The sequence below is a fragment of the Elephas maximus genome, chromosome 3 (genome assembly GCF_024166365.1).
Source record: "Elephas maximus indicus isolate mEleMax1 chromosome 3, mEleMax1 primary haplotype, whole genome shotgun sequence".
Classification (NCBI taxonomy): domain Eukaryota; kingdom Metazoa; phylum Chordata; class Mammalia; order Proboscidea; family Elephantidae; genus Elephas; species Elephas maximus.
Window position 1 is genome coordinate 303,904 of NC_064821.1, and position 19,543 is coordinate 323,446.

Here is a 19,543-nt window from a genome sequence, read left to right on the forward strand (position 1 = left end):
CCAAAGGAGTGTCAAGGAGGTTTTGTACCAATGGAAACATTCCATTCTCACTTGCCTGTGTGTATAATACTCTTTAAGGTGGTTCCCTTCAGTTCATCAGGCCCAGCCTTGGTTCAGTAAGGACCATTCAAAGTGTTCCCAAACCCTCCTCCCACCTCACAGTCCCACCCATGGGTGGACCTGTGGGCTAGGTTCCCAGAGATTAACCTTGCTGGTCAAAAGTTAAGTGCCTTTATTTTTATTTTTTTGACACGCAACAACATTTCTTATTTATTTGCACTTACTAGGTTCCAGGGACTCTGTGAAGTGGCAGGAACAGGTAGATGAGTTGGACAGCTCTTTCTTTGCATATTACAAAGAGAGAAAGTGGGGGCAGAGAGGTAAGAAAGAAGGAACCAGGGAGAAAAGAGGGAGGAGAGAGGGAGAAAGGAAAGATAAAGATTCCCTTTTTTGTCAAATTACTGAAGAGTTCTTATCTTTTATTTAAATAGATCTTACATATTTAGCATAGTTTTAGATTTACAGAAAATTTCCAAAGAGGGTTCAGGGAGTTCCCATCCACCGCACACCCAGTTCCCTGTGGTGGACACTTGACATGGTTACATTGGTTATGTTGGTTCTGTACATTACAATCAAGGAAGGATAAGGATACATCGTATTAGCTAAGGTTTACATATTATTCAGATTTCCCTACTTTTTCCCTATTGCCCTATTTCTGTCAGAGGATTCCTATCCAGGACCCACGTGACGTTTAGTCTTCGCCTCTCCCCAGGCTCCTGTGGGTAGTGATGGTTTCTCAGACTTTCCCTGTTTTTGAGACCTTGACAGTTTTGAGGAGAACTGGTCGGGAGTTTTGTGGGAGGCCCCTGGATGGGGGTTTGCCTGGCATTTCTCTCATGGTTAGACTGGGTGGTGGTTTGGGACGGGCTTTTGTAATCTTTAACTTTTTATAGAGGTGTCGCCTACATACAGAACGTGCCCAGGTCAGAGGTGAGTGGATGACTGTTCACAAACCCAGTCCTCCGTGAAACCAGGGACAGAACTGGAGCCCCCAAGGCCCCCATCTCCCGCCCCCAGTCACTCCCCACTGAGACCCCCACCTCCCAAGAGGGGGCACTTACCCCATTTGAACTTGGTGTAAATGGGATCCCACAGGGTCGTCTCCTGAGACTGGCTTCTTTCCCTGAGCGCTGAGCTTGAGATTGCTGTGTGCCCTTGGGGACAGAGATCCTCCATGCCCGTGGTTGTAAAGTGTTCCTCTGTGGGCCGTGTTCATATATCTGCCCTCCTGCAGGCCAATGGCTCTCACCCAGGGTGATTCTGTCCCCAGGGAATACTAGGGGGTGTCTGGAGACATTTGTGGTTGTCACGACTGAGGGAAGGGGTGCTACTGGCATTGAGTGGGCGGAGGCCAGGGATGCTGCTGTTTTCGAGGTCTTTCCATTGGACACTGTAGCACGTATCCGAGCTTTGTTCCTTTTTACAGCTAATATCTCATCATCTGGAGGGACCACGTTGTGTTTCTCTACCGTCTGTTATGGACACTTGGGCGTGTCCAGCTTTTGTTCCTGTGAACAGTGCTGCTGGTCTCTGTGTGGAGGTGGGTTTTCAATTCTCCTGGGTGGACACCCACGGTGGCACCACTGGGTCCTGCAGTGATTCCTGTTTGACCACTTGAAGCCGTGTGGCCTGTGCTTTGACCCCTCCAGAAGAAGCGGGGCTTTGTTTCTGAACATCCTAGATGGAGGTGGGGGGCCGCGTGGAGGAAGAGGTGGGTTTCCTCTGCTGCCTCTGTCCCAGGCCCCCACCCAGTAGTCAGAGATCACCCACACCCCTCCACAGGTCCTGGCCCCCCAGTGGTCAGAGGTCACCCACGCCCCTCCACAGGTCCTGGCCCCCCAGTGGTCAGAGGTCACCCACGCCCCTCCACAGGTCCTGGCCCTCTGGCTGGAGATCAGTCGAGGCCAGGCCATGTTTACAGGTGAAACCACTGCCCTGGAAGAAGCCTTATTCCACTGCCTCCGTCCTCAGAGGGTCTTCCTTTTGCGAGAAGGCATTTTTAGGGCAGCTACTGCAGGACACTGTGATGTGGGTACGTGGTACTGAACACGGAGGACTTCAGGCAATAATAATGTTATCAGTATCAGTTTATCAATTGTAGTAAAGGCACCACACCAACAGAAACTGCAGGGGGGAGGGATATACGGAGACTCTACTTCCTTCACAATTTCTCTGTAAACCTAAAACTGCTCTAAATAAAAGTCTGTAAAAGTAAAAGGCAAAAAAAAAAAAAAAAAAGCAGAACAACCCCACCGTGGTTGTGTGATCGTGGGAAGGACAAGGTGAGTCTGAGGACCCGCTCCTTCTCCACTGTGTTTCTGAGACGTTTTGTATCAACAAGTAGAAAGCTTGACTGTGGGGCGCTTTGAGTTGGGCGAGGCCTCGGCAGGGAAGTGAAGGGGCCCTGGGGGAGAGCCAGCCAGTGCCAAGCGCTGCCAGGGCCGGGGCGGGGTAGGGTGGGCGGGGTAGGGTGGGGTGGGTGGGTGGGGTGGGGAGCTGGATGGGTGCTGGCGGCTGAAGCCAGCAGGGCCCTGGAAGGCACTGGGGCTGAGGGCTCGGGGAGGAGCTTGGCTTCACCCAAGAGCTGCTGGGACAGAGAAGGAGGGCTTGGGGCCCCTCCTCTCCGTGTCCTCAAATGCCAGCAGTTTGGCAGACAGGCCGGGGCAGCAGGAGCTGCTGTCCTCACTTTTCTGTTCCAGAAAGACACCCAAATCCAAAATCCACATAGGCCTGGGTGTTCACACACCCTTGGTGACTTAGTGGACACCTGCCCTGTGCAGAAGGGGACAGGGTATGGAGCCCAGACACCTTCTGTCCCCACCCTCCCACTGGGTGGGGCACAGAGAGCAGGAACACTCCCCAGACAAGGGCCCAGAGAAGACAGATACAATAGGGGAACTGCAGGGCATGCTGGGTGACCTGGCCCCAGGGCAGGGCTGCATTCCAGGGTTAAGGTGGCCAGATGGAATGCAGACATCCAGTTTAATTTGAATTTCAGAAGACAACTGCTAATTTATTTTCTTTCTTCTTATTTTATGTTTTGTTGTGCTTTAGGTGAAACTTTGCAGAGCAAATTAGTTACTGGTTCAAGAATTTATACACAAATTGTTTTGTGACATTGATTGCGATCCCCATGATACGTCAACATTCTCGCCTTTCACGCCCCAATTCCCCATTTCCCTCGGTCTGTATTTCCTGTCCCTTCCTGCCTTCTCATCATTGCTTTTGAGCAGGTGTTGCCCTTTTGGTCTTGTATACATGACTGAACTAAGAAGCTCATTCCTCATGTATGTTATTGTTTGTTTTATGCTGTCATTAGGTACCCTCGTGTTGGTTCCAACTCATAGCGACCTTGTGTACAACAGAAACACTGCCCGGTCCTGCACCATCCTCAAAATTGTTTTTAATGCTTGAGCCCATTGTTATAGCCACTGTGTCAATCCACCTTGTTGAGGGTCTTCCTCTTTTTCACTGACCCTCTACTTTACCAAGCATGATGTCCTTCTCCAGGGACTGATCCCTCCTGGTAACATGTCCATGGTATGTAAAACCAAGTCTCGCCATCCTTGCTTCTAAGGAGCCTTCTGGCTGTACTTCTTCCACGACAGATTTGTTCATTCTTCTGACAGCCCATGGTATATGCAATATTCTTCGCCAACACCACAGTTAAAAGGCATCAAGTCTTCTTCCATCTTCCTTATTCATTGTCCAGCTTTCACATGCATATGAGGCAATTGAATATACCATGGCTTGGGTCAGGTGCACCTTAGTCCTTAAAGTAACTTTATAGTGTTTTATAGACCTATCTAATCCATGGCTGAAGGGTGAACTTCAGGAATAACTTCAGTTCTGAGTTAAAAGGATGGCCTGGGGCCATAGTCTCAGGGGTTCCTTTAGCCTCTTTCAGACCAGCAGGTCTGGTCTTTTTTAAGTGTGTGTGAACTAGAATTTTATTCTATATTTTTCTCCTGCTTTCTCCAGGACCCTCTGCTGTGATCCCTGTCGGAGCAGTTGAATAGCCTTTATTTTTTAGAGCAGTTTTAGGTTTACAAAAAAATTGCAAAGAAAGAACAGGCAGTTTCATTACATTGTGCGTGGGGTCACCGTGAGTCGGGCTTGACTCAACTGCAGCTAGCAACAACATGGGTTTTGACAAATGCAGCTGTGATCTGCCCCCATCACCACACCCTGCATCGTTTCTCTGCTGCCCTAAAGATGCCATGTGCTCCACCTATTATTTAAAAAAAAAAAAAAAGAGAGTCCAGGGGTGTCATGCGATTAAGTGCTTGACTATTTGATGATTTTAACCCATACAGAGGAACCTCAGAAGACAGGCCTGGCTATCTGCTTCTGAAAGGTCACAGTCTTGAAAACCCTACGGGGCAGGTCTCCTCTGCACAAATGGGGTCGCCGTGAGATGGAATCGACTGAACGAGGAACAGCAACCTGTCCCGAAGACTGCATGGGGTGTGCTTACGGAAAAAATTCACCCAGGCATCTTGTATTTTCATTTTATTTGCCGTATCTGGGTGGTCAAGGAAATGTCTCTTCTTGGAACCAGAGAGGCATGAACCCTCTTGTCCGAGGGGGCAGTGGTGAGCAGAGCATGGGTCAGGGGGCCGGGGAGTGCCAGGACACCGTGTCTTCAAAGAGATGCAGCTTGACCTTGTACATGAAGACTAAGGCTTCCAGAAGCTGCAGGTGGCCCTCATGTTTCCCAGGAGGCCTGTTTTCCGACATGTGGGATGCCGAGGGGGAATTCAGCAGAAGCTCGCCAGGAGGCTCAGGATATCAGCCAGGCAGGAGGGGTTGTTTACAACCCTGGAAGGGCTTTGAAGCCAGTGGCCCCTGCCTGGGCCTCGTGGTCCTCCCCGATTCTGCACGTAGCTCCCAATCCCCCAGTGGGGCTGGCAGCCTTTCTAAGCCTGGATGGCTGCCAGGGCTGGGGCTCGGCTGCTCTGAGGCCCAGGCCCCTGACCCGCAGCCATCCCTGGCCTGAAGCCCTTGCCAGCTCAGCCCCTTCCTTCATCAGCATGCCCCTCTGTCGCCCAGCACTGCCCGTCCTTCCAGCCTCCCCTCCCTGTCCACCATACTTGGGCTCCATCAGCTCTGAGAAGACCCCTCCCTGGATAACGCTTCCCTCCTGCTCAGGCAGGGGACACTGTGTTCTCAAATGTCACCTCCTTGAAGAAGCTGCTGGACCCTCACCTGAAGCAGGCACTCTCCCCTGGGAACTCACATCACCCTATTTTTGTATTGAGATGTAATTTGCTCACCAGGCTCTTTACCCATTTAAAGTGCACAGCTCAGCGGTTTTTAGGGCATTCACAATGCTGTGCAACCAAAACCTTTGCCTGGTTCCCGAACCTTCTCACCGCCCCAAAAGGGAACCCTGTACCCATTAAAAGTCACTCCCCATCCCTCCTCCCCTGGTCCCTGGAAACTGCTAATCCACTTTCATCTCTATGGATTTGCCTATTCTGGACATTTCATATCAAAATGGAATCAGACAATATGTGGTCTTTTGTGCCTAACTTCTTTCACGGAGTATCATGTTTGTGAGGTCCGTCCACGTTACGGCAGGTATCAGTACTTCTTCCCTCTTTATGGCTGATAATCCGTTGTGTGGACGGACCACGTTGTATTATCTATTCAGCTGCAGATGGACACTTGGGCTGTCCCCTTTCTCCACATTATACGTCTGTATGTATATATATATATTTTTTATATATAGCTCGGAGTGGAATTGCTGGTCACATCAGTTTTACGTTTGAGTTTTTGTGGAGCCACCAAACTGTTTTCCACAGCGGCTACACCATTTTACCTTCCCATGAGCAATGGATGAAGATGCCTGTCTTCCCGCGTCCTTGCCAACACTTGTTATCATCTGTCTGTTTATAATAGCCATCCCAGTGTGGGTGAAGGGGCCCTTGGCGATGACTAATGATGTTAAGCACCTTTTCCTATGCTTATCAGCCTTTTGTACATCTTCTTAGGAAAACTGGCTATTCGGGTCTTTGCTGATTTTGTATTGTTTGTCTTTTTATTATAAGCTTGTAAGAGTCCTTTATAGATCCCAGGTATAAGTCCTTTATCAGACATATGATTTGCAAATACTTTCTCCTATTTGATGGGTTGTCTTTGCACTTTCTTGGTGGTTTCCTTTGAAGCACAGAAGTTTGGATGGGGTCCAACTTATCTACTTTTTCTTTGGTTTCTTGTGCTTCTGGTGTCATGTCTAAGAAACCATTGCCTAATCTAAGTCACAAAGATTTATCCCCATGTTTTCTTAGAAAAAAATTAAAATTTTCTGTTTTTTTTTCTTCTTCTAAGAGTTTTCTAGTTCAGTACTTATATTTAGGTCTTTGATCCCCTGGTGGTATAAACAGTAAATGTGCTTGGCAGCTAACTGAAGGGCTGGAGGTTTGAGTCCATCCAGAGGTGCCTGGAAAGAAAGGCCTGGCAATCTACTTCCAAAAAAAAATCAGTCACTGAAAACCCTATGTGTCCTTATAGTCCCATTTGGGAAGTGCTTTTCTTTGTTACGTTAATGAGGAAGTGTTAGTGTTGGGTGCGTCTTACATCAATCTCTCTTGAGACATAAAAGAGCAGATTAAGGAAGCAAGCTGAGGAGAGAGATGGGGGAAGACAGGTACCAAGTCACAGGAAGATCACGGAGGAACAGAAACTGAAAAGAGGTAAGGACCTTCCTCCAGGGCCAACAGAGAGGGAAAGCCTTCCCCGAGAGCCAAAACCCTGAATTCAGACTTCCAGCCTAAGTGTTAGAAAATAAATTCCTGCTTGTTTAAGCAAAAAAAGAAAGAAAACCCTACAGAGCACATACAGTTTCTACTCTGCCGCACTGGGCTACCGCCATGAGTTGGAATCGACTCAACAGCGATGTTTTTTACATTTGCATTTATCAGCATTTGAAATTACTTTATTGTTCTGTATGTTTCTGTAATGCTTTCCAATCATATTAAGTCTAAGTCACTCCTATCCTTGCATATATACATATATGTATGTACTCATAATATGAATTTAGAAATAGAAATATGTCTGCCTTTGTAGGCCTCTCTAACCATTAACTGTAAATCATTAGAAAGTGATTTAGAAATTCCTAACTGACAAATAGAAGCAAGTGAAGTGGGTGAAGAGCGTGAATAACCATAAAGTTGACTTAAACCTGGCATGCTGCGACGAAAGCAAACAGCATAGCAAGCTTCAGAAACTAGTCTTGAGATATAAATCTAAACAACTTCCTCATCTCTAACCCTGAAGAAAAGACGAGACATTCGGCTAACCTCTAACTCTGCAGAGAAGACGTTACCAACTAGTCTTTGATGTCACAGTGGGCCCATCCTGTGAGGCCAAGACGAGGCATCTGTATGTAAACCCTGAACTTCCGCCCACCCGCTGAGAAGGCAGAGATGGGAGCTCCTCGCTGCTGCCAACCTCGCGCCCAGCTGTGAGGGACCCCACCCGTGGTCGAGCCTTCCTCCCGAGACCACTCCTCAGAGAAAACGCCTGGAGTCTCTCAACACGGAGCTCTCACCACGGAGCTCTCACCACGGGGCTCCCACCACGGGGCTCCCACCACGGGCTCCCACCACGGGGCTCCCACCACGGGGCTCCCACCACGGGGCTGTCACCACGGGGCTCTCACCACGGAGCTCTCACCACGGGCTCTCACCACGGGCTCTCACCACGGGGCTCTCACCACGGAGCACTCACCACGGAGCTCCCACCACGGGGCTCCCACCACGGGGCTCCCACCACGGGCTCTCACCACGGGGCTCCCACCACGGGCTCTCACCACGGGCTCTCACCACGGGGCTCCCACCACGGGGCTCCCACCACGGGGCTCCCACCACGGGCTCTCACCACGGAGCTCCCACCACGGGCTCTCACCACGGGGCTCCCACCACGGGGCTCCCACCACGGGGCTCCCACCACGGGCTCTCACCACGGAGCTCCCACCACGGGCTCTCACCACGGGGCTCCCACCACGGGCTCTCACCACGGAGCTCCCACCACGGGGCTCCCACCACGGGGCTCCCACCACGGGGCTCCCACCACGGGCTCTCACCACGGAGCTCCCACCACGGGCTCTCACCACGGGGCTCCCACCACGGGCTCTCACCACGGGCTCTCACCACGGGCTCTCACCACGGGGCTCTCACCACGGGGCTCTCACCACGGAGCTCTCACCACGGAGATAACGGTGGCTGTTGCCTGATTCTCTGGCTCTACGGGCGGGGGCCTTGTTGCGTGCTTTGTTTGGCAGGACCCCCCTGCGGTAAACGAAACGAGTTTATGCGAGTCAAATCCGAGTGTTGATTAATTTCTGAGGCGAACACCCCACACGGCATTCATCGTTCGCGTCAGTGTGTGTAGTAAAAACACAGGCCCCAGGGCAGAGTTGCCAGACAAAATGGAGGTCGACCAGTGAAGCTGCAATTTCAGAGAAACACAAATAGGTTTTTTTTTTTTTTTAAATAACTATGTCCAAATATTGCACGGGACACTTAAACACTACAAAATTATTTGTTCTCTATCTGAAATTTAACTGCTGTCCGGTATTTTTATTTGCTAAGCTGGTAGCATCAAGCCAGGGGTTCGCATCCCACCTGGTCACAGCTGGCACCCTGTAGCCTCACTAAGAGCTTTTCCAAAGACTCGCTGCCGGAAGGACGAACGGACGCGGCCCACAGACTCTCCGAGAAGCCAGGGCGGGAAACGGCCTCCCAGCCGGGTCCTCGCCGGCCCCGCCCGCGTTTCCTAGCAACGCCGGGGCCGGGGGCCAGGAGGCCAGGAGGCGTGGCTCGCCGCGGACACGTGCCTGGTGCCGCCGCCCGGATGCCCTTAGCGCTAACCGGTCTGAGTCAGCGCGTGCGTACGTGCGCCCCCGCGCGTGCGCAAACGGACCGGCCGGCGTGCCCTGCGTGCGCGCGCCCCGGACGCCGCCCTGCGCGCGCGCGCCCGCGGCCTCTGCCGGTTCTTATTGCGGCCGCGGGCGGCGGCGGCGACGGGTGGCGGCAGTTGGCTGCGGCGGCGGAGGACGGACGAGGCGACATGGCGGCCGTGCTGCTCGTGGTGCTGGTGGCCGCGCTCCTGGGCGTCGAGGGCGCCTCCGGGGCGGGTGAGGACCGGGCCGGGGTCGCGACGCCCGAAGGGGGCCCGGCATGGAGGCCGCGGGTGCGGGGCGCCGGTGCGGGGCGCGGGGCGCCGGTGCGGGGTCCGGGGCGCCGGTGCGGGTGCGGGGCGCCGGTGCGGGGTGCGGGGCGCCGGTGCGGGGTGCGGGGTCTGGGGCGCCGGTGCGGGGTGCGGGGCGCCGGTGCGGGGTGCGGGGTCTGGGGCGCCGGTGCGGGGTGCGGGGCGTCGGTGCGGATGCGGGGCGTCGGTGCGGGTGCGGGGCGCCGGTGCGGGGTCCGGGGCGTCGGTGCGGGTCCGGGGCGCCGGGGGCGGCCGGGCGGAGTGGCGGTGAGGCCGCGCGCTGGGGGCTCCCGGGGAGCTCCGGACAGGCCTGGCTGAAGCCCGCGGCCGGGGCTCGCGGCGGGTGGGCTTCTCATCGGGACCTGGGAGCGAAGCCCCCGAGCTTGGGGGGAGCACCTGGGGCGCCTGGCCCGGGGCGGTGCTGGAGGTGCAGTCCCCAAGCTGCCGTTCGGGCCCCCGGGCTGGAGCCTCCGGGAGGGGACTGGCCCTGGATGAGGGCATATGGGGTGGGCTCCAGAGGTGGGCCGCCTGCCGCCGCTTCCAGCAGGAGCGTCTGGACCAGAGGGAGGGAGACCGGGGCCTGGGTCCTTGAGCGTCCTCCCCTTTGGGCCAGAACTGCGGGGTCGGAGTCTGGGCCTGGCCTCGGTCTCGTCTCATTCGTCCCGGGAGCCCCTTGGAGCCTGCAGGGCCTGGAGTGCGACCTGAGACTGGATCTCGGTGTCACCCCCTGCCTGGGGCCTGTGTTAGGGTAGGGGTGCAGCAGAAAGACCCACCTCCCCTGAACTCGGATCCATGGCTGTGGTCCCAGTATGTCCTGGGCAGCTTGGGCTTTCTCTTCTGGAAAATGGGCTCCTGTCATTCTCACACTGACGCGAATACAGGTGCATGTGAAATGGCTCAAAAATGGGTCAGCTTCCTGGGTGGGGGGATTATCATTCCCGATGGGATTTGGGCCTCAGCCTTGCTGTGGTGTGCACTGTCCCCTGTGCCACCTGGGGCCTGCTGCTGGGCCTCACCAGACCTTGGGCTCTAGTCCGCACCTGCTCCTACAGCTGGGGAAACTGAGGCCCAGGAGGGAGGGAAGATACTCCAAGGTCATGACGAGGTTGCCTTGGCCCCAAAGTTCAGGGTAGGAAATGTCCAGAGTAGTTTTTTAAAGATTCAGTGGTGGTGGATTTCCAGTGCAGTTTGCTGAAGTGGGAAGAATGGTCTGAGGGGAAACACAAGAAGGGCTCTCTTGCTTCATAGGGTTGTTCCTTTCCTGTATCTGGACTACACGTTTGGTTTTGGGTTAAAGATTTACGGTGTCCACACGCACATAGGGGACAGAGTGCAGACGTGAGGGCTGGAATCCGTGCTTGGGAGAGGTGGGGGCATCATTCTGGCAGTGGGCACAGTGGGTGGGAGCTCCTGACCAACTTCAAGACTGTTTGGTCTTCGCTTTTCTAATCACACAGCTGTTAACTGAGATGCTGAGACACAGATATGCCAGGGGGCGGCAGATAGGCTGTTGCTGGCAGGGGACCTTTAGAAGCCACCTGGTGTTGGGGACGCATCCTTATCTGGGTTCAAGCTCAACACACGTCTCACCTCGAACTAATGCTGAGCGCCACACTCTCTCCCGGGCAGGCGGTGGTCTGAGCTGAGCAGGAGTAGGGTGGAGTTGCCGGGCAGACTTGGTTCGTTTTCCTTTCTCATGCTGACAGCCCTGCTCTTCTCTCCCACTGGGGAAATCTGGGGCCGGGGGACCCACAGATGGCAGACAGTGCCCCGCAGCCCTGCTGTCTGCTCCACCCGGGCGGGGCGCCTCCCCTGCAGGCCTGGGCAGCTTGTTTACCTCCAGGCCCGTGGCTGGCCCCCAGCCCAGAGGGAAGCAGGAGGGAGTGGCTGTTTTTAGATGAAGGTGACTTTACTTGAGATCACAGGCTGCAGATCACGTGGCCAGCATCAGCTTTGACTTTTCTAGGAGCGGGGGGTCAGGGCTTCCTGAGGTCTTGAGTGCTCTTGGGGGCCTCCTGTGAACCCTGGGGGCCAGGCGGGATCCAATCCTAAACCTCCTGCAGAAGTGGGGGAGGCTTTTCTGCTTTTTTCAGTTCTTGCCCAGTAAGGGGCCTTTTGAGACATTTTTTACTAATTGTCCCACACTGAAAATTAACATCATGTGTGATCCTCACTGCCTCTTGAGAGTGGCCTTGACACTAGGGGTTTTTATCCCCCAGAGCCTACTTCTGCCCCTTGGGGACAACATCCACCTTGTTCGGAGCAGCCCCAGATCTCTAGGATGTGGCCCATGGATGCTGCCCCGCTGGTGCTGATAGATGGGGGTGGGGGTAGTCCACACTCACCCCTTCACAAACGCAGAGGGAACAGACTCTCCCCCCCCCCCCCGCCCCCCCCCCAGGCCTCTTTTCTAGCAGCTCTGGGTGGTGAGAACAGCTGTAAAGGTAGAGAAGCCCGCGGGGAGCGGGGGGACCTTAGACTCCACTTCCTGCCCTGTTCCAGCCCTGCCCTGCCCTGTACTCAGCTGCTGGTTTCGCAACTGGGGAGGCCTGATTCTCTCTGAGAAGCTCAGGAGACCAGAGGTGGCTCTCTGCCGAGGACAGTCGCCTTGCCTGCCTTGGGCTGCCTCGTGGGGGACCACTTGGCTCTTCTCACCACTGCCTTGGAACTGGGGCTGTGTGTGTGCATACGTGTGTGTGTCCCTCAGCAGTATTCAGGGACTGCACGACACATTCGTGGTGGGGGCCTGTGGGGGAGGAAGACACACCTGTGTGAGGACCTGTCCCTCTGCCCAAAGCAGACAGCACCTCCGGGAGCTGTGTCAGGATGCTTCTGCTGGGCTTCGCGCTTCACCTGCATCAGCTGGGGATTTTGAGATGTTCTATCCTCTGTTTTTGTTTAAAGGAGGCACCTGCAAGTGACCAGAGGTGGGGCGGAGGGTCTGGCCTGGCTGCCCCATCAATGGCCAGGTGACTCCCTGGGTAGGGCCAGTCCGCCGTGACCTGTGGGGGTGGGAGCCAACATCACAGCCATGGAGTACTCTAGAAAGCAGCCCAGCTGTGATGTCTTCCGGCAGAAAGACTTCTGTCTTTCTGGGTTGTGGGGTGTGAGCTTCAGCCCACTTCTCCGTGGGTAACCCTGCCCTGCAGGGGGTCTTTTCTGTTTTGTCAGGATGTGTTTCTCCTGGAGGGATGGGGTGTGAGCCAGAGCGCTGCCTTGGGGGGGTAGTAGCTTCAGTGCTTCCTGGTGGCCAATCATCTGGGGCTGCAGCTCAGGCCCCCTCGTGGCTCCGCGCAACCCCCAAGTGTGTGTGTGTGGCTCTCCCGCTGGAGGTCACTGTGCCCTCTGGGGGCCTCGGGTCCTTCAGGGTCATACGGTCCTGGTGGGTGCTCCTCTAGACCTGGTGTCTGGTGCCCAGCCTCTGAACGGCTCCTCTTGCCACCTGGTGCGCTCAGTAGGGTGATGCGGAATCTACTAACTTGCTTTTTTTCTCCATCGGCTCCCCTTGCACTAACGCTGGTGCCTACCCCGCCTGCTGCACAGCTGGCTTCCTGTGGTCACCGCTGTCCCAGGAGCGCGGGCCAGGGGACCACGTGGAGCTGCACTGTGAGGCTGTGGGCAACCCTGTCCCTGAGATCCAGTGGTGGTTCCAGGGGCCTGCACCCGACACGCCCTGCGCCCAGCTCTGGGATGGCGCCCGGCAGGACCGTGTCCACATCCACACCACCTACCGCCAGCATGCGGCCAGCACCCTGTCCATTGCCGGCCTTACTGTGGACGATGTAGGCACTTATGAGTGCCGGGCCAGCAACGACCCTGACCGTAACCACCTGACCCGGGCACCCCGCATCCGCTGGGTCCACGCCCAGGCCAGCGTGCTGTTCCGCGAACGTGAGTGGCGGCACACAGACCCTGGCCCGTCCCAGCCGCCTGGCCCTTCTCTCCAAGTCCCTCTGAGTCCCTTAGCCTGTACCCCACCCCCACCCCCCCCGCTTGGCAGATCACACCCGGGCTCCCAGCCCCACCCTGCACATAGAGCATTGTTCTCGTCCCGCCTCTCCTGGCTCCACGTCCTACTTGGCTCCGGCTCCATCCCGTCCTCGGCTCCATCCCTTCAGCCCTCCTCCAGCCTTACATCTACTGCCTCCCTCACTGCACCCTGTGGAGTGGCGGGTCTTGGTGTCCATGATTCTGGAGGGGAGCTGGGTGTCCACGCTCTGAGCTTAGGGACACCACACCACCACTTGGCTCAGGCTCAACTTTGAGGCCTTCTGGAACCCTCAGTGTGCTTCTCAACTTGTAATTCCAAGTTGCTCTCAAAACTCGGCCCCTGAAGAGAATCTCCTAGGCTAGCTGGAGATTCACTCTGGCTGGAAGTTACCAGCTGCTTCTGCACTACAGCTCACAGCTTGTCTGGGACTTGGGGTGGGTCACGACAGGACAGGCGTCACCATACATGCCCCAGCAAGTGGGCAACAGTGTGAAGCTGCTGGGGGCCTTGGGGGTGGTTGGACTTCAGGCTGGGGCTCTGTTCATACGAGACACACAGCCCCTGTTTCCATGGGTGGAGAGTGAGTCAGACCCCGCCTGAGAGGTGCAGTGACTGGGAAGGGCATTTGGGGTGGGTCTTCTGTCCCCAAGCTGGCCTGGGCCTCCAGCCTAGGGACTGTGGATTGTTGGCTGGACAGTTAGGGTCTCAGCATGTGGAGGGGGGACAGTTAGGGTCTCAGCCTGTTGAGGGGACGTTAGGGTCTCAGCCTGTGGGGGGGCGGTTAGGGTCTCAGCCTGTGGGGGGGACCGGTTAGGGTCTCAGCGTGTGGGGGGGCGGTTAGGGTCTCAGCATGTGGGGGGCGGTTAGGGTCTCAGCGTGTGGGGAGTGGTTAGGGTCTCAGCGTGTAGGTGGTGGTTAGGGTCTCAGCCTGTTGGGGGGACGTTAGGGTCTCAGCCTGTGGGGGGTCGGTTAGGGTCTCAATGTGTGTGTGGGAGGTGGTTAGAGTCTCAGCATGTGGGGGGAGCGCTCCTGCAGCCCTTGCAGTACCCTCCCCAAACTCCATGCTAACCTATCTCTCGTGTGCGGCTTTGCAGAGGGCAATGTCTCAACTTCTGTGAAAGACGTCGACTCCAAGACGCTCCTGACCTGCTTCCTGAACCACAGCGTCACGGCCATCGAGGGCCACCGCTGGATGCGGGGGGACAAGGTGCTCAAGGAGGACGCACTACCCAGCCTGAAGACTGAGTTTGAGTGGGTCCCTCTCCTGCATCAGCCTCTCCCGTGGTCGGTTGGCAGTTCAGCTCGGGCAGAAGTTAGAAGCAGGCTGTGGCTCACACCCGGGTCCTGTCTGTGTCGGGTGGGGGCGGGTGGGGACCTCCTGTGATGCGGCAGGCAGGACACTCCGCCGTGTGGTGTGTGGTGCTCGTGGCTCCTCGCCCACTCATGGCGCCTGGTTGCAGGTTGGACTCAGACGACAGGGCCGGTGAATATGCCTGCATCTTCCTACCTGAGGTCGTGGGCAGGGCCAGCTTCACTGTGAGCGGTGAGTTCTCCTGGGGCCCGATGGGGGTGTGGGGCTTGGGGCACTGGGAGTCAGTTTCCTGCAGGACTGAAGCTCAGGCCCTGTCCCCGCCACTCAGGCCCCCCGAGGGTCACAGCTGTGAGGAAGTCGGAGCACGCCAACGAGGGGGAGACCATCGTGCTCAAGTGCAGGTCAGACTCCTTCCCGCCCATCACCGATTGGGTCTGGTTCAAGAAGACTGAAACCAAGGAGCAGGTGGGTACCCCGGGCCCCTTCCCTGTGCCCCCCATGGTCCTCCCCACACGGTCACCTCCCACTCCTGGGTTGTGTCGGTCCCCGCCGACCCCGTGTCTCTCCCTCTCACTCCTGGCCCTTCCCCCGCACAGACTCACCATCACTCCCAGCTGCCCTCCTCACCCTGGGCCCCCCTCACTTCTGGGTCACGCCCCCCACAGTCGCCCTCACCCTCGGCCCCCTGCCCCAGGTTATCGTGAACGGCTCCCAGAGCAGGTTTGTGGTGAGCTCCTCAGAGAAGCGGTCAGAACTGCATATCATGAATCTGGACATGAGCACCGACCCCGGCACATACGTGTGCAACGGCACCAACACCGAGGGCACCGGCTATGCCACCATGACTCTGCGGGTGCGTAGTCGCCTGGCTGCCCTCTGGCCGTTCCTGGGCATTGTGGCCGAGGTCCTTGTGCTGGTCACCATCATCTTCATTTACGAGAAACGACGGAAGCCCGAGGAGGTCCTGGACGGTGAGGCCCAGGGTCGGACAGGGCTGGGGGTGCTCGGTGAGAAGGGTGTGGGTGGGCGGTCTAGGGGTCCCCCTGTAGTGGAAGCAGGTGTGCCCGTGCTCACTGCCCTTTTCTCCTTCCGTGCTGGCTGCAAGCTGGCGTCCTCCACGGTGAGTGGCCCCCTCTGCACTTAGTCCAGCTGCTTGGGTCCCAGGGCTGTGGCCGCCGCCAGCCTGTGACCTGCATGACGCGGAGCTCGGGAGGCCATCTCCTGTCTGTCTGTGCGTCTGCATGCCCCTTGTCAGCAGGGGGCGCCACGTGTGGGTCCTGGGACACCTTCTGCAGGCCGGCCTCGTGGGTTATCTGCCATGAGGTGGGGTTGAGTCCCCAGGGAGGAGCTGGGCTGCGGCCAGGCTCCTGGCCAAAGCAGAGTGCATCTGTGGTGGAAGCGAGGGGCCAGCGCAGATGTGTGGGCATGGTCTCTGCACTTGAGCTGGGGCATTACTGACGTATTCTTCTCTCTTCCATGTCCACCGCCCCACCGCTGTGTCTACACAGATGAAGACATGGGCTCCGCACCACTGTGAGTTCTGGCCTTGCCTGGAGGGAGGGCAGCAGGGTTACCTGGGCCGAGGGGTGAGCTGCCACGCCTCAGGGTCCTGCCCCCAGTGCAGACCCAACACTTGGCGAACCTCGTCTCCAGTGTGTGCTGGGCACCACCCAGAGGCCACAGGTGCACATGCCTGTCCTCCTTTCTTGGGGGGCCCTGGCTGAGGAGCACGTGGAGACAAACTCAGATCCTCTTGGGGAGTGTGGTGCTTTAGGGGCTTCAGGGGCCAGCCCGCACACTGATGGTCCCCGTTACCCCCCAGGAAGAGCAGCAGTCACCACGTGAATGACAAGGACAAGCACGTCCGTCAGAGGAATGCCAACTGAGTGCAGGTGGGCCACGGGGCACCCAGGCGGGGAGGGCCTTACAGGGCTCCTGCTGCACTGCCCAGGCCCATGACTGTAGCCTGAGGCCTGAGTCCAGGTGCCCTGGGGGGACGCGCCGGGTGGGTCTGAGCCTCCTTCTCTCTCTAGGCAGCCTCCAGGACACCTGCCCTGCCTATGGGTCTCCCTCTCTGAGTCAGTCCCCGTGTCTGCCAGATTCCCTCACCTGCGAAGAAAACCCGCCTGGGAGAACAGTGGTTGTAGAGCCAAGTCGTATCCTGATTTTCCTCCTTTTTTTCAAGCTAAACTAGGGTTTGCTACATACAGAATTCCATTCAATCCTACTCCGTTGGGGTTGTTTCTCCTTTTCTTGCCATTCTCGCGAACCCAAGGGGATCAGTGAGGTCTGGGGTACCCCGTCAGGTGGCCCTGGCGGCTCCCCTGCACAGTCCCTTCTGGGTGCCCTGGCCGTGGTCCGCATGTCCTGCCTGTCTGAAGCCTGTGCTGTCTGGTCACATCTGCTCTTGGTGTGTTCTATTAAAGGCCTTAGTCTGTGGTCTGACCTGGAGTCTCTGTGGGCAGGGGGCAGTCTGGTGGGGCCCTAGGGCCTCTTACCCTCTCAGGGGACCCCTAGGCCCCCGACATGCTAACCTCTCCCCTCAGCTGGTGTTGTCTGGACGAGCAGTGGGAGGCTGCTGGGCTAGGGTCTCTCCACCTCAACCACAGTGCAGTTCCGACCCGCCCCAACCCTGACCCTTGTTCACCAATAAAGACTGACTCCGCCTCACTTTCTGGTTCCTGTCTGCCTCTGGGTGGCGGTGGGGCTTGCCAGAGACCTTGTGTTTGGTTGGCCCTGTGCCCCCAGGATGGACAGCAGCCCCCGACCTGTGACACCCACCCCCTGCAGGCCGACACTAGGGTTGCACCCACCATGGTTGAGGAGGGTGCTGCAGTGGCCTGGGTGGCCTATGAGGGTGGGGGCACATTCCAGGGGCCAGAGCACAGTGAGCGGGGCTCCCAGCAGTCTCTTGACCACCTGGGACATTGTGTTCAGAGCCAAATGAGCCAGAATCGACCAGGCAGGTTGAGTCCCCCTGAGGTAGGGAGGAAGGTGTGGGCAGAGGGAGGCTGAACCTGGAGAGCTTGGGTGGGAGGACACGGGCTGGGCAGTGGAACAGGTCAGGAGGGCCTTCTCCCAGGGGAAAAGCAGAGACTAGGAACCGGGGCCAGCCTTCTCGTATAGGTAAGGAAATTGAGCCCCAGGTGGGGAAAGGCACCCCAGTCCCAGAGCAAAGTGCCAGGCCTTTGGCTGGTCTGAGAGAGGTGACCGGGATGGACTGGGGGGCATGTGGGCCACTCCCTTAGAGAATCCAGAAATCAGGGTTCCTAGTGGCTGCCCCTCGCCAGTGGTGGCAAACTCCAGGATTTTCAGTGGTACCATAGAGGAAGCCAAGCCAACGACCGGGGCCCACGCTTGGCCTGGGGGTCGCCAGTGTGAGACTCTGCAGGTGAGCTCTGAGATGGGATGCAGGCTGGTCCTTCTGCCCTTTTCCTGTCACCCCTGCAGGGGGTGGGGTCCACAGTTCCTATGAGAAGGGGATGAGGACCCAGCGGGGCCTGAGCACCCCAGAGCTGCCCCTTGCCATTTTCCCTTCAGAAGTTGGGCCCCCAGCCTGTCTGCCTTGCTCAATAGTGGGGTTTCACCCACCCCACCAGCCTCATGCCCTTCCCAGAGCCTTGGGGAGAGCCAGGCTTACAGGTTCGGCAGCTCCAGGCCTTCGCAGCCACCACCAGAGGGCGCCATGCCCATGCCCACTAGTGGGCTGAGGCCAGGTCCTGCAGCTGCGCACACCTGGGCAAGGTTGGCCCCCTCCCTGAGCCCTGGGGTCCCGGATGGACACACACCCCACTGAGGCTGGCCCCCTGTCTGTGTCTGAGAGGACCCATGGGCACCCACCCCAGTGAGGTATTTACCCAGCGACCCAGGTGATGCATGGCTTTGTTCACTCGTTTGGTGACATGAATTGGGCACCTCTGGTTTACCTGGTGCTGGGGGTTCAGAGTGAGTGGGCAGAAGGGTCCCTGGTGCTGAGGGTTTAGCGTGAGTGGGCAGAAAGGTCCCCAGTGCTGGGGGTTCAGGGTGAGTGGGCAGAAGGGTCCCCAGTGCTGGGGATTCAGGGTGAGTGGACAGAAAGGTCCCCGGTGCTGGGGGTTCAGGATGAGTAGGCAGAAAGGTCCCTGGTGCTGGGGGTTCAGGGTGAGTGGGCAGAAGGGTTCCTGGTGCTGAGGGTTAAGGGTAAGTGCAGAAGGGTCCCTGGGGCAGATACAGTTGACCCAGTGAAGGCAGAAAGTAGAGAGCCTGGGGGTGGGGTGGGCGAGTAAAAGGGCCTGTGGGGAGGTGACAGGTGATACCCCTCCTGGTCACATGACCCAGCCCTCTCCCTCACAGGCGACACGTGCTGTATCCATCCACCCTGCTCTGTCTCCCCAGCATTTAGCATTTATCAGGGACATCTGGGCTCCATGGGTGTTGCCAAGCACACAGAATTCTCCAGACAGAAAGCTGGGGCATGAGAGTTTCAGGGGGGTCCTGGAGAGGCAAGCAGAGCCTAAGCCCCCCTCAGCGGATTCATCCAGGAGGGCCCCCCAGGGGGAGGGGTGATGGTGTGTGAACTTCCAGGTAAACCGGATCAGCACACCACATGCCTCCTTTCCTACAGGAGCACTCTGTGTCCACTCATTCACTCAGCAAGGGTGTAAGGAACGCCCGCCCGTAGTGAACACTGCACCCCACAAAGTAAGCTGGAGTACGTACGGCTCTCTGAAGCCTGCCTCGGTTTCCGCAGAGTGAGACGGGGAGTCACGGGATTGAAGATCATCTTGCCAGTGCTGAGGACTCTGCCCCCAGGGCTGCCCTGGGAATCGCGGGGTCTTGGGAGTCCCAGCTCCGGTGGGCAGAGCCAGGCAGGTGGACCAAACAAGGGCTCATTCGTGGGGCTCCACTGGAAGCACCCCACTGCCTCTGCTCCTGGCCCGTCCTGTCTGCACAGACTTCCCTCCCTCTCCTTGTCCCTTGCCAGG

At 57.3% G+C, this 19,543-nt stretch overlaps 1 protein-coding gene across 1 annotated transcript; it reads left to right on the forward strand.

Annotated features, from left to right (window-relative positions):
- The first annotated feature begins 9,038 nt into the window (after window positions 1-9,038).
- BSG (basigin (Ok blood group)) lies at window positions 9,039-17,249 on the forward strand. The gene is made up of 8 exons (XM_049876054.1): window positions 9,039-9,202; window positions 14,362-14,518; window positions 14,728-14,810; window positions 14,908-15,044; window positions 15,274-15,550; window positions 16,088-16,112; window positions 16,402-16,471; window positions 16,613-17,249. Exons 1-7 carry the CDS (start codon window positions 9,136-9,138, stop codon window positions 16,463-16,465), a joined length of 810 nt encoding a protein of 269 aa, XP_049732011.1. The 5' UTR covers window positions 9,039-9,135; the 3' UTR covers window positions 16,466-16,471; window positions 16,613-17,249.
- Window positions 17,250-19,543: the final 2,294 nt, after the last annotated feature.